This window comes from Amblyomma mixtum, chromosome 4, assembly GCF_055824585.1.
Source record: "Amblyomma mixtum isolate Tamu chromosome 4, ASM5582458v1, whole genome shotgun sequence".
NCBI classification, from domain to species: Eukaryota; Metazoa; Arthropoda; class Arachnida; order Ixodida; family Ixodidae; genus Amblyomma; species Amblyomma mixtum.
In genome coordinates this window covers 90,426,679-90,441,817 of record NC_143015.1, presented here as the reverse complement: position 1 = coordinate 90,441,817, position 15,139 = coordinate 90,426,679, and the positions used below count along the sequence as shown (strand labels likewise).

Genomic DNA, 15,139 nt, shown 5'->3' with positions numbered 1-15,139 from the left:
GTAAAAGATACTCGACAATGGACCACATTCACACTATCAATCAGGTGATAGAGAAATGCGCAGAATATAACCAGCCCCTATATATAGCGTTCATTGATTACGAGAAAGCATTCGACAAAGTAGAAACCTCAGCAGTCATGCAGGCATTGTGGAATCGGGGTGTAAAGAGTGTTATGTGAAAATATTTATAACGATTGCACAGCTACCATAGTTCTCCATAAAGTCAGCAATAAAATTTCAATAAGGAAAGGTGTCAAGCAGGGAGACACGATCTCGCCTATGCTATTCACCGCCTGTTTACAGGAGGCATTCCGGGGACTGGAATGGGAACAGTTGGGGATAAGAGTAATGGAGAATACCTAAGTAATCTGCGATTCCCTGATGGCATTGCCTTGCCAAGTCACTCAGGACATGAACTGCAAGGCACGATCAATGAATTAGACAGGCAGAGCAGAATGCTGGGGCTAAAAATTAACATGCAGAAAACCAAAGTAATGTTCAACAGCTTAGCAAGGGAACAGCAGTTCGCAGTTGGTAGGCAGGTGCTGGAAGTAGTAGGAGAATATGTCTACTTCGGGCAGGTAGTGACAGCTGATCCAGATCGTGAGAGGGAAATAACTAGAAGAATAAGAATGGGGTGGAGCGCATATGGCAGGTTCTCTCAGGTCATGAATGGCAGTTTACCAATATCCCTCGAGAGAAAAGTATACAACAGCTGCATCTTACCGGTACTCACCTATGGGGCAGAAATGTGGAGGCTAACAAAGAGGGTTCAGCTTAAGTTAAGGACAACGCAGCGAGCTATGGAAAGGAAAATGATAACGTTACGAGATCGGCACCGCGGCAGAGTGGGCGAGGGAACAAACGCGGGTTAATGACACCCGGTCGAAAGCAAGAGGAACAAATGGGCTTGGGCAGGGCATGTAATGCGAAGGCAAGATAACTGCTGGTCCTTAAGGGTAACGGAGTGGATTCCAAGAGAAGGCAAGCTTAGCAGGGGGCGGCAGAAAGTTAGGTGGGCGGATGAGATTAAAAAGTTTGCGGGGATGCAGTGGCCCCCACTGGCGAAGGACAGGGTTGATTGGAGAGACATGGAAGAGGCCTTTGCCCTGCAGGGGCCGTAGTCAGGCTGATGATGATGAACCAGTCATGACTGGTTAATGACTAGTTAGCCATGGCTAATTAGTCTAGTCATAATTGGTTAATGACTAACCAGTCATGACTTAGTCTAGTCATAATTGGATAATCACTAACTAGTCATTACTGGTTAATGTCACCAGCCATGACTGGTTAATGACTAGTTGGTGACTAGTCATTATTGGTTAATGACTATTAATGACTAATTAGTTGATGGCTGGTTAATGACTAGTTAGTCATGACTAATTAGTTGATGACTGGTTAATGACTAGCTAGTCGTGACTTTTCACTAATTATGACTTCACTACAGATGTAACGGAGAGACAGTCATGGCCACGAGTATGAGCCATTAAAGGCTTTCGCCTTTAAAAGGTCACCAATTGCAAGATGACATGATTTATGGTGGAGACGCAGAGCATGCCCTGAATCCACGAAGGAGCACTGTGTGGTGGATCTGAATTTTCCAGCTCTGCCAATGAAATGCATGATGCGTTCCAGACTGTGCAGGGCAACACAGTATGATCAACCGCAGAGCAAGCTGCTCCTGATCGGCGATTGGAGCCCAGGATCTCTTACATGTCCCCGGTGGTAGTGAATGGGTTTTCAGTTGCAAAAAAGTGTCTGAACAGAGAAAATCATCTACACATGCCAATTAGAATATGCTCAACTATCAAAGAGCGAATGTAATTCCTTGAAATCACAAGAATGACGCAATGTAGCAGTTTTTTTTTTATTTTTTTTTTTTTTAAATACTGCAGCCCCATTCTAGGGGCTATAGCAGGAGTGGGTACAAAAATGTGGAACAATTCCACGCATACAAGGGTACATTACAAGCATTACAAATATAAACGCTGAGAACAACAATATACAATGTGCTACGACTCAACTGCCGACTCAAAATCAGAGATTGATAATGCACGAATGTTACCATCCAAAGAATTCCAACTCTCCACAGTGCGCGGGAAAAAACTATTTGAAAACGTTAGTGCGGGCAAACAAAGGTTGGATATTAAGATCGTGATGGCTCCTGGTTGCAGATGGTTTTGAAAACGAGACATGCTTACCCCCTGAAAGGCAATTAGCAGACTGGACTATGGAGTGAAGAAGTTTTAAGGACTCAGTTTTTCGGCGGGATGCGAGTGGGCTTAAGTTTAGGGAAGACATCGCAGATGAGGGTGAAAAATGAAAGTCGTAGCGGCGAAAAATAAATCTTACAGCTTTACGTTGTGCAGATTCTATTTGATCGATTTCACATTGCTTGTATGGATTCCAGTCATTAGAAGCGTATTCGAGAATATGGCGAATTAGAGTTTTGTACATGAGAAATTTGGCTTCTCTAGGAGCATCCCGTACTGTGCGCCGCAAGTAACCTACCTTTGTAAGAGCTTTAGCTGTGATGTAATCAATGTGTTTTGACCATTGCATATTGTGAGAAAAAACGACTCCAAGATATTTATATTCATGTACCCTTTGCAGTGATGCATAGTCGTAATTAGAAGGTGATAGGCGGTTGGTGAAAGACATGACAACAGTTTTGTTGAAATTGATGTTCATCTGCCACGTATTGCACCAGTCACGGAACATACCAAAAGACTCATTCAGAAGGAGGTGAGCATCAACAGAGTTGATAGTGTGGTACAGTACGCAATCATCGGCGTATAGACGGATCTTTGAGGTTATACTGTCAGGTAAATCATTAATGTACAGCAAAAATAGCAAAGGGCCAAGGACAGAGCCTTAGGGAACACCTGAGGTTACATCGGCTAAGGAAGAATCGACGGAATTGAAGCGAACAGACTGGGAGCGGTGTGAGAGGAAATCCGCAATCCAATCAGCAAGTTGAGAGTTGAGAGTTCACTGGCATGGGGTTCTTCCTCTGATGCTTTATTAACAGATTTGATTTATTTATTGGGGTTTAACGTCCCAGTGCGACTCAGGCTATGAGGGACGCCGTAGTGGAGGGCTCCGGAAATGTCGACCACCTGGGGTTCTTTAACGTGCACTGACATCGCACAGCACACGGGCTTCTAGAATATCGCCCTCATCGAAATTCGGCCGCCGCGGCCGGGATCGAACCCGCGTCAATCGGGTTAGCAGCCGAGCGCCGTAACCACTGAGCCACCACGGCAGGGCAGTTTATTAACAGAGTTCTGAAATTAAAACTGCTTCACAAAATGGACATGACTGCTTTATTTTGAATAAAAACTATTACTTGTGCATATGCTTGATACAGCTACCAGGCAGTGGTTGCATATAATCATGACTTTTCACGGAAATGGGGTATTAGACAATGGGGAGAAAATGGGAGGCAGGTACATGTCGCATAAACAAACCAGCTATACAAGTGGTACCTACCATTGCAACAATACAGCCATGGTCCACTTCTGCTGGTATGTGGTATCACGGTTTGGCTGTTTCCCTCTGTCCCAAGTCCTGGGGGGAAATCCGACTGTGCGGCCTGCCCCCCCCCCCCCGCCATCGAATACGGACCGGTGCGGTTTCGGCTGCTAGGTGTTGTTCCGGTTCAACGCCAGCGGTGGGGATGGGACGGCCGGGACCCATCCTCTGGGGATGGGTCCCATCCCCATGGGAGTGGCAGCGACTTCCAGGTGACTGTGAGGTCCAGTCACGCGCGTGAGGTCCGATGCCTGAGCGGAGGCAGGCCTGGGTTTATACTCAGGTTGGACCCACGAAACCCGGCCCGGAAGGCATGTCCAAAGATCAAAAGGTTTTCGAATACATGCTACCTTCCTCCGCACACGGGGACGTGCAAGTCTGGCTACCGACGCGTCGGTTTCTGGTTACGGAGAAACCAGGTCCGCGCGGGGGTTCCTAGTGGCCAGGCTCTGAGGACACGGCGCCTCGGGGAAGCGGCCTCACGGCCGGCCGCAGGCTTAACTGCCTTGCGGGACGCCGGGGGATGGAGGCCTAGTACGACCTCGTAAGAGTCTGGCAAAAACCGTCGATGTTGTGGAGTACCGGTGGAGTAGGCCCGGGCCATCTCACCCTAAGCCACGTTCTTGGTTAGTGGCCCGGTCGCCCGGCCTTGAACACTCCCTCCTCAGTAGGAGAAGAGCAAGCTAGGGGAGGAAAGAAGTGCATGGTTGGATGGAGGGAAGCACTGATGGGTCCCTGCGGAGGTGTTAAGTCATGATGCTGAGGGCCGGGGGGCTGTTAGGCCGAAGACCTAAGCCTCTACTGGCCAGACCACATCACACATACTTCCGGTGTCTGAAAAACCGCGAAAAGCACTCGACGGTGAGTAGCCGGCAGGTTGGAAAAGCCTCCTAGTGTCGTGGAGGGGCCCCAGGTAGCTACTGACCCCGTGTTAGGTTTTCCTGTCTCCAACGGTTGGAGCCCGCTGCGTATGCTGGGTGGTCGGGCATCCCGTGTGTGTGTGTGTCCCTTGTGTCTTTCTTCGTGGTTCGTCCTTTGATTGCGCATCCTTTACCTTCACAACCCGTGAGTGGGGCCGCACCATTGGGCAATCCTGATGCTCTCCCTGCCCTGACCAGGCAGGCCAGCAATGGAGCCGAGACAATCGAAGGATATGAACAACAAACTCGCTGTCCCCATTCCCCTCCCATGTCCCATTTCCCTTTCCGCTACTTCCCAGGGGGGGAAATCAGGGGAGTCTCCCCGGGCCCGCTCCCCGGCTGTGGGTCGCTATAGTAGCTTTTCCCTTTTATTTTACTTTTCCACCCACGGGTGGTGAAATTACAATTTACCCACGGGCCTATTCTTTTATTTTCGAATTGGGTTAAGCCTGTTGTAGGTACGTGGTGCAGGCAGGGGCATATTATTTTTATTTCCTTTTCGGTTGCCCCAACCTATTCTTTGTCCCAAGTCCTGTTCGTTTGAGAAAGAGATAGGTACTGCCTCAGCTTTTAATGTTATACACCTCTTTCTCTTTCTTCTTTCACTCCCACTTCCTCCCTTCCTTTGGTGTGGTTGGCGTGTCCACTGAGATGACAGAGAATTACTGCGTCATTTCCTTTCCTCAAATATGATGGGGTTCCCTGGTTTAAGCATCATTACTTAGTAATTAGTCATCATGTGTGACCTCATCCAATGGTGACGTCACAAGTGCCACCAAGGCAGCCAAAGTTGTGGGGAAAACGCTTTCGCCTCTACACACTTTAGACAGTCAAAAATGCCCCCTGAATTTTTTTACAAGGCCAATCAGGACCCTTATTGTCATGCAAAAAACTGGGGTGTTAAATGAAAGCGCTTAAAAGAGGTGATGGGACATGCAGGCTGTGGGGAACAAACGCAATAAAATTTGGGAAACTCATCTTTCCATACATGCCTATAATAAGCATGTTTTTTCTAAACTATACACAAACAGCTGCAAGCAGCATGTGTCCTGTCACCTGTCTTCAGTGTGCTATCTTTTAGCACACCAAGATGTTTTACTACAGTAGACTCCAAGACGAACGTGCACGGACAATGAAAATTTGTACGTCTTATCAGAAGACTTGCCCCCAAAAAATGATATGCGAGCATGCGAGATGCGTCGAGTTGTCTGTTACATGAAAATGAATAAAATTACCTGGCAGCGAGTGAATTGCAAAGAGCATTTATTGCACTATGCACAGAGTAAGCTGAACAGTCAGGTTAGAAAGAAGTTTGAGTTATCCCATCTGAAAATAGTTGTTTCCTGATGTCTCCTTTCTAAAGTGACCACTTATTTTTTTGCTGTTTTAAGCACGAAATGCTTTTAGCTCCCTTTGTAAACAGGCCGCGGATGACCTTGGTGCTAGAATAAAGGAAGAACATGCCGAGCTGAACCTAAACAAACTTGGGTGAAGCTTTGTGTGTGTCCCCTCGTGCCTTTGTGCTGAACTACCGCTGAAGTAGCGCCAAGTATGATTTAGTTCATGGATATGTACTCTCATGCACTTAAGCGCCTGCTGCTTTCTTTTTTAGCATATCGATTAAATTTGGTGGTGCTGTATTAACCCTCAGTAACTTAGGCGAGCCAGGCTCGTTACAGATGATCATTTCTGGCTCGTGACGAGTACAGCTTGTCCTGTGTTCTATCGTGGCCTCCGAGATTACCTGACGGCACGCGTATGCAGGTAATCTCGGAGGCCATGGTTTCCAGCTTGTCCTGCGTTCTATCGTGGCCTCCGAGATCACCTGCATGCTCGCGTATGCAGGTGATCTCGGAGGCCATGGTTCTCTCAAATCATTTTCTTGACTTGCCAACAGATGGCAGCACTGCTATATCAAATGACAATACTGGCACTATTTTGTAAAAAAAAAAATGTTTGTTAGGAGGATAATAACAATGGCACCATTATTAATTCCACTTGGATTTCGATTTACTGGTTGGCACTCCTATCTGAGGTGGCATTTTGATTAAATAGATAAAAATGATGGAAAAATACGAAGTGCAAATGACAGCATTGAAGCACAACTTTTATTGCTCCAAAGCAACTTTGGGTCTGGATGGCCCATGAAACAAATGCAGCAATTTTTAAGAAAACGAGGTTTCCATGTACATTAAGACTAGCAGCAACAAAATACATGTATGCGAGAACAATACAGATAATAAATAACAATAAAATTGTGCAATTTTGCTTTGGTGCACAAGTTTTGTGACCAAAAAGTGTGCGTGTAAATTTGGAATGAAAGACATAGCACCGTGCGCCCTTGGTTCGGTGTCTCCATGAGACGGGAGCACTGGGCTTGGCCGTGCCGTCACGTAGAAGGCCTAGCTGAGGTTGTCACTGGTTGAGCTTGAGCTGTCCTCTGCCACAACCTGGAAGGATTTCAATGAAATATCACTCGTGACTGCTCTGATTAATTAAACAACGACTCGTACAAGTTGAGTTTGCAAAATACTCAACTTTACACTTTAAAGTTTAAACATGTTACTAAAGTACAACCTCATTAAATCAATTCTTTCAATGCAACACAATTACCCAAAGTTGTCACACAAATGAGGGACTTCTGAATTGTGCAGTTTGCAGTGGTAGGGGTCAAGTTTTCAAGCTCGGAGTTGAATAAGCGCGGCACTCGGGAATTGTGACGTCTCCATTAATAAAATGGAAGTTGGGAAAAATAGTCCAGTTGCCAAACCACAGTCACATTACCACAGTTGCGTGACCATAGTTGCGGTACCACAGCTGCCTGACCACAGTTGCCTGACCAAAGTTGCATTACCATAGTTGCCTGACCACAGTTGCCTGAACTTAGGCAATGTACACATTTGCAAAAGCGTCTTACCGGCATTTTGTATACTTCTGCCGATGTCCAACTATCAGGTAAACCTCGTGATCACTTGTACTCAGGTCTGCCATGCGCTATACTGTATGCACCACTGACACCAGTACCTCAGTAGCACTGCATTTTTGAGCATGTTGCCTCATCGAGAGGGGCATGTGAATAAACTAAATTTTGAATAGCAGTGTGCAAACTGAATTTGCTGTCCGATTTGCAGCACACATTTGAACTTCTAGAACATTTCAAAATAGCAAATTTTCCTATTCAACTGTACCCGCAGTGAAACACTGCAGCATTTCTGAACGGCAATCCCAAGTTCAATACACACGATCTTGCACTAGTCGCGCAAATGAAGTCACTCTTTCCTCAAACAGTCCGCTGCTGGCACATGGCAAAGAAAGGCGCACGCGTGGTGCAATTTCTGTGACTGAAGCCACATGCCAACACACACCGGAAGACTCGACAAAGCCAAGGTGGGGGCAGCCATACCTCGAACAGCTTGTTGGGGGCAGTGTTGTTCTCTCGGGCAGTAAGTCGCGTCCGGTCCAGCAGGGCATCCAGCTCCTTTCGTGAGAGCATGCTGGAGCTGGTCTCGATGACGGCCGAATGGTCCGTAGACTGCAGCAGCTCCAGCAGCTCTTGGGGCGAGAGGGTGCCGCTGCCCTGGGATGCGTCCTTGCCCACCTTGGCAAACTTGCCTGCACACATTGAGAGTTTGGTCACCAAGCACTTAAATGCAAACCACGCATCATCATCATCACCAGCCTGACTACGCCCACTGCAGGGCAAAGGCCTCCCGTGTCTCTCCAATTAACCCTGTCCTTTATTGCCAGTTGTGGCCACCGTATCCCCGCAAACTTCTTAATCTCATCCGCCCACCTAACTTTCTGCCGGCCCCTGCTACGCTTGCCTTCTCTTGGAGTCCACTCCGTTACCCTCAAGGAGCAGCGGTTATCTTGCCTTCGCATTACATGCCCTGCCCAAGCCCATCTCTTCCTCTTGATTTCGACTAGGATGACATTAACCCGCATTTGTTCCCTCACCCACTCCGCCCGCTTCCAATCTCTTAATGTTACACTTATCATATTTATTTCCATAGCACGCAGCACATGAATTTATCTCCAGAAATGTGATGACCACAATTGTAAACCCTGCCACGACACCTCAGAGGTTACAGTATTTGGCTTGCTGAGCATGAGGACATGGTAACGAATCACAGCCGCATTTTGATGGAGGCGAATGCAAAAAGGCAGCCTTGTGCTGTCGGTGTCAGTCCTGCCACACCATCAATGTCACACCAATGTCACACTGCACGACGGGTGCCACGGGTATGTGGCATCCACGGTACCACAGCACATTTGCTGTTATGGTTGGGGTGGTGCTGGCAAACACTCTAAGGGTTAGGCTACAGGCAATAAGGCTATGCCCGAAAGTAGACTGGATACAATCACCACCTTAGTTCATAGTTGGTACAGTACTGATATGACTTGTCTAGGTCATTGGTTCGGATCAGACTCACAGCATGGTTGGTTGCCTTTCCATCTAACCTCACTTAACTTATCTTTTACCTCTACAATTGCACAGCTCTACTACTCGAGGTACAACTCAGAGCTTTGCCTGGCTTACCGCGTTTGACCTTGAAGCCCGACCAAGGTCAAACGAAGCATGCACCCCCAAGACTAACAGTGCGTGACTATGAGTCTTGCTTGCTGCAGATAGCCATGATATACCTGTATGGTATGATCATAGCTATTGACCAGCAACCACATGACCAATGATTAGCGGTCACTTCACCTTTGGAGCTGAGATTCGCATCGCCTGATGCAACATTATGTGATGACGCAGCAATGGACATCACGCCAATCTTCGCGATAAATACTGCCAGCTTTGCTTTCGCTCGTTTACTAGGTTCAGCCGGGTTGAACACCTCAGACTATTTTTTTGGGAGTCTGCATATAGGCGGGAATATCGTTATATATTGTTCGTTATGACCTTTGTAGTACAGCTGTTGGGACGTTGTTCTGAAAACTTGCGCACTTCAAAGCAATTTGCGCACCCCTTCTTTGAAGCCTTAATTTCACCCCTTAACCGTTTTGGACGACTGTAGCTCGTCCTCTCTGAATAGGTTCTTTTCTTCCTCGTTTCGGACGAGCAGTGCTCGTGTGTGGCTTAGATGACATTTTGCTCGACAGATGGCAGCACTGACCTGTTAATTTCGTTTTCTTCTACCGCATAGACGTTTTTTTTTCGTATGGCAACCTGGGTTTTAAAAATGGCATCCAGCGGAGGCGACGCGTGTTTTGGTGGCCCATCTTCTCGGAAAAGACGCTCTTCTTCGTCGTAATCTTCTTCAGACGATGGTGACTGAGACACCGAAGTGTACATTGTTTCAGGGAGCGAGGACACCAGTGCTGACGTTGTACTTATCAGTTCTTCCGATGAAGAAGTGGACAGCTCAGAAGCGAACTTTGCGAGCGCGCGTCAGTGCATGAAGCTCAGCGTCAGTAACATTCCTACATGACCCCCTCGGTTTCCTTTTCTTGCAGTTCCCGGTAAGATGTTCATTATAAGCTTGCCTGATGACTTGCTTGAATACAGTGGAACCTCGATTATACGTCCCCCGGTCATGCGACGACCCGCATTTTACGACGAATTTGTGCGGTCCCAGCAAAACCCCCATAGAGACAATGCATTAAAAACCTCGGTTATACGACGCAAATTTTAGAAGGACCCCGCTTCGTACGACGGCTGGCTCGTACCGTCCGTCAAAAAAGGTCGTCAGCAAACGCAGGCCGGGATGTACCGTATTTTCGCGATTCTAAGCACCCCCCCCCCCCCCCCCCCTATTTTCGGAAAAAAATTTCTGAAAAAAAAAAAAAAACTTTGCATGCGAATCTAAGCACCCCCGTTTTTGCGCGGAAGAGAGCGTTGCCGAGGCCGCCAAGTGCACTTGCTCTCTTTTTCGTCGAGCCTGTGCAGTCGGAGTCCCGAGGAGGCGCGGCCTGCGCGTTGTTGTTGCGACTGAGAGAAGGATGAAAAGGAAAGTGCGCGGGCCCGCCTACCGGCTCGAGCCAAGCCACCACCGCTGCCAAGTGCAGATAGAGGAGAGTTAAAAGATCAGAGGAAAGATAAAGAGAAGAGATAAGACTCGTGTGGCAGCAACAGACAGATAAGCGGGCGAGGCCGCGGCGCTCGCCCAAGCGAGGACAGCGGCGTCCACGGCGCTTTTTGTAATGGAAGTAATGGATGCCATGTGCCCCGACGATAAAACTTCGGACGAAGAGGAAGTGGACAACGATGCAGAAATTTGCGCTCCCATTCCTAGTTAGGCGGACCTGTTGCAGAGCGTCGAGAACATCCGGTGCTTGCGCGCGCGACGATGTTGGCGACCTACTGCGGGACGTGGCAGCCCTTGAAAGAAAGTTGATGCGCCGAGGTTGGGCAAAGGTGCAAAAAAAAAAAAGATTACCGATTTGTTTTAAACGGTAATAAAGATTTTTTTTGCGACTCTGTTTCAAACAAATGCTGGGTTTTGTCTTTTTTAATCTCATTGGCATACTTGCCGCGGGCTTGAAGCCGGTCAACAGTTTTCGGCGCAAGGCCGAGCGCCACTGGCAGCATTCTTTGATTTTCGATTATACGACACCCGGATTATACGACGGTTTCGCGCGGTCCCCTGAACGTCGTATAATCGAGGTTCCACTGTATATTTATCGCTCATTACCAGCAGGAAGTTGGTTTTCCGTAATGTCAGAAATAATAAACTTGAATATGCTAATTTGACTTCGTGTTTGCTTCAGATATTTTATAAACATCGAATTCGTGCTTTTTATTGCAATAATATTCGAAATCAGGAATAAAAAAAATAAGCAGTTTTGTTAAGAAATTCGTTGATATGACAAAACGGTGAAGGGGTTAAAGGAAAAAAAGTGTGCAGATTACGCGAGTAAATACGGTATATTACCCTGTGCTCTCCTTAGTTTCACTGATTGTTCAGCTTCTACTCAGCCCACATGCAGAGACAGGCACAGCACACTGACGGCTGGGTGAGAGAGACCTTTCTGCATGATGAGCTTCTCGAGGCGTCGCTTGGCCCCGGCCATCTGGAGCATGCGCTGCTCGACGGTGCCCCGTGTGACCAGCCGGTAGACGACGACCGGCCGCGTCTGGCCGATGCGGTGGCAGCGGTCCATGGCTTGCAGGTCGCATTGGGGGTTCCAGTCCGAGTCGTAGAGCACCACCGTGTCCGCCCCCGTCAGGTTGATGCCCAGGCCGCCCGCACGCGTTGACAGAAGGAACAGGAAGTAGCTGTCCAAGAAGAGAAGGGGGGAGAGAAGAGAGGGTCATGGCACCTTCGTAAACCCTAGACTGACTGGCCCTGCAAACCCCAAATGGTTATACAGAGTAATCCACTTATAACGACACCAGATATAATGACAGATCGCTTATAACAATCAAATCCTTTAGATTTACAGATTCTCCCATTGCACCTATGTAAAAATACACTGCATACATAACGATAAAATTATCCGCAAAATAACAGATACAACGATAGGATTCTGGCCGCCCGGAAGGTGTTTACCACCAAAATTTGTCTGAAAGTTTCATAAAAAAAATAAAAACCTTCAAAGTGATTCACGTGAAAAACACCACAAACAGACCGGTGTGGCGAAATCCATGAGGGGCGCCTTGCCTAAGCCCTTTAGAACCAAGCGCTATCTTCGCAATTGCTGAAGGGACAAGGAAGAGCTTGAGAAATATTTGCATCCAAATTATCCGAACAAAATTACTATTCGCTTCAAACCAAAAAAAAAAACACTTTTCGCACATGCCTAGTGGCAGTGGCTACATGCATGGGGTTTACTTGTACGCATGGCTGAATACATGGAGTGTGTTCTTGTAGCTTATTTTTTGTTGGTCCTGCTATAACTATCATTGTTTATAACGATCAGATTTTCCAGTTTTTCTCAATACCGTTATAAATGGATTGCACTGCATAGATTAACAAGAAGAAACATTTATGGCAGCTTTCATCACTAGACTGATTAGCCCTTCTCAACTGTTTAACTTTCGACATTGACAAAAGTGCTAAGAAATGGCTGGATTATTTCCCACTGCTTGGTTTGATGACATGGCAATAGAAACAAGTAAAGGGAGAAAGAACAGGCTAGCAATGGCCACCCAGACGGGCACAATGCTCACCTGCTCCAGAAAGCAGAGGGAAGAAAATAGATGCTGTGCGACAACACTCACAACACAAAAGAAACAAGGAAAAAGAACACATGAAACATAGTCATCATCATCATCAGCCTGACTACGCCCACTGCAGGGCAAAGGCCTCTCCCATGTCTCTCCAGTTAACCCTGTCCCTCGCCAGTTGCAGCCACTGTATCCCCACAAACTTCTTGATCTCATCCGCCCACCTAACTTTCTGCTGCCCCCTGCTATGCTTTGCCTTCTCTTGGAATCCACTCCGTTACCCTTAAGGACCACCGGTTATCATTGCCTTCGCATTACATGCCCTGACCAAGCCCACTTCTTCCTCTTGATTTCGACTAGGATGTCATTAGCCCACGTTTGTTCCCTCAGCCACTCTGCCCGCTTCCGATTTCCTAATGTTACACCTATCATTTTTCTTTCCATAGCTCACTGCGTTGTCCTTAACTTAAGCTGAACCCTGTTTGTTAGCCTCCATGTTTCTGCCCCATAGGTGAGTACTTGTAACGTACAGCTGTTGTATACTTTCCTCTTGAGGGATATTGGTAAACTGCCACTCATGATCTGAGAGAACCTGCCATGTGCGCTCCACCCCATTCTTATTCGTCTAGTTATCTCCCTCTCATGATCCGGATCAGATGCCACTACCTGCCCTAAGTAGACATATTCTCTTACTACTTCCAGCACCTCGCTAACAATTGCGAACTGCTGTTCCCTTGCTAGGCTGTTGAACATTACTTTGGTTTTCTGCATGTTGATTCTTAGCCCCACCGTTCTGCCCTGCCTGTCAAACTCATTGATCATGCTTTGCAGCTCATCTCCTGAGTGGCTTAGCAAGGCAATGTCCAAAGAGACGATAATGACCCCAAGACTGTTCGGCAGTGTTTCCTAGCTTGCTTGTGCAAAGCAGCCAACTGCACAAAGCTACAGCTGCAGGACAACAAACCTACAGAATACAGCCTGCACACGTTATGCCATCAAGAGCATTAAAGAACACGTGCACATGGTCAAAGAGTTGGCCCTAAACCGAACAGAGTAGCCCACCTGGGGTCCTCGTTGAAGAGCTTCATCTGGTGCTGCCGGTCCTCCACCTTGGTGCTCCCATCCAGGCGGCAGTACTTGAACTTCCGCAGGTGGCAGTAGTCCTCCAGGATGTCCAGCACACGGCACATTTGGGAGAAGACCAGCACCTGAACACACACATACCCAAAATAACATAAGCCTCGATCTGCTGCAAGCGAATTGGGACATTTCTGTGTAGACTGCATCCACACGTGTACAGTCGGGAGCAAAAGTAGTGCATACCGTGCAAGCTTCGACTAAAGTGCATCACAGCACCAAGTTTCTCTCATTGCCAATAAGCAGCACAGACTGAAACAAGGAAGCTGGCATCCCTACAGAAAAAATGCTCCCCCTTCAGCTTTACTGACACAAAATATGGCTATGACGTTGGCGGTATGATGCAGTACAGTCAAAACTTGCAAGGTAGACATGACTTTTGCTCTTGACGGTACCTAAAACATTACAATAAAGCCTAACTTAAAGTCAGGTGCCCATTCCTTCCTGCATGCCTCCTCTCTCGACCTACGCATGCAGCTGCCCTGGGAAACAAACTCTTGTCCTCCCCTTGTGTGAAGCAAAGAGGTACAGAGTGCCATCGAGAGGCGCACAACGCTTGCTATGTAGACGCTGCTCACTGCCTTTGCAGCATGACCTGCAGGCTGTACAATCCAAAAGTTGGAGGCCACCCCCCCCCCCCCTTTTTTCATTCCAAGTTTTCACCGGCAAGATTTCAAGCTATCCGAGTCCACCTTCGTCGACACCCGGCATGGCATGGAACCGTCTCTATTTCACTCCGAGCACATCAGTTGCCACCAACCCGACTGGACCGGTTCCTTCTTTTGTCAGGAGTACGGTGCTTTGCGAATCCACATTAGATGGCGTGTTGGACAGCGCTCCTCCAGGCACAGCTAATGCACCAAGGCATCGCCGACTTGAAAAGACCACCCATCACCTGCACTCGCCATCATGCTGAGCACATCGCAGTACAAATGCGCCTTTATGGGACCGGATCGTGCGGGCATCTCTCCCGTACGTTTGTTTTCAACCAGTAGCAGATGTATTTTCGCCACTCCTCAGAGGGCACCACATCTTGCGAAAAAGACGGATAGTGTCGCAAAAACTTATTCAGATGAGCAGTAACAAACAGACAGTACATTTTGGGAGCTCCTTGTGCAACATAAAACACTTTCGATATGTGCAACGTTAGAGTCAATGAGTTTAAGTAGACAACAATTTTATGCACCCTTGTGGGTATTGCATTATTTGCTTTTACCACTCTACTCCACTAAGTAAAGCACTGAGTCTACGCACACTTGCATTCTAAGCGCCGACCCATTTTTGGGTCTGCAATTTGGAAAAACAAAGGGTGGTTAAAACGTTACTACAGGTAGGATTTATCGCCACAACACTGTTGCCACTGTTTTCTCCAATGTTTTCCATTTAGACACACGGCCTTGTCATTTTCTGTTCTGACAAACGCAGCTTCATCAAC

General features: G+C 47.5%; 1 protein-coding gene across 1 annotated transcript in view; it reads right to left on the bottom strand.

The window, feature by feature from the left end:
• Positions 1 to 6,540: 6,540 nt before the first annotated feature.
• The window catches only part of LOC149347394 (lymphoid-specific helicase-like), a 40,726-nt gene continuing 32,127 nt past the window's right edge, over positions 6,541 to 15,139 (bottom strand). The window contains exons 12-15 of the mRNA XM_089587047.1: positions 13,630 to 13,775; positions 11,426 to 11,676; positions 7,858 to 8,066; positions 6,541 to 6,904 (exon numbers count right to left, since the gene is read on the bottom strand). Coding sequence (XP_089443173.1) covers positions 6,857 to 6,904; positions 7,858 to 8,066; positions 11,426 to 11,676; positions 13,630 to 13,775 — 654 coding nt within the window. The 3' untranslated portion in view covers positions 6,541 to 6,856. The remainder of the gene's footprint in view (positions 6,905 to 7,857; positions 8,067 to 11,425; positions 11,677 to 13,629; positions 13,776 to 15,139) is intronic.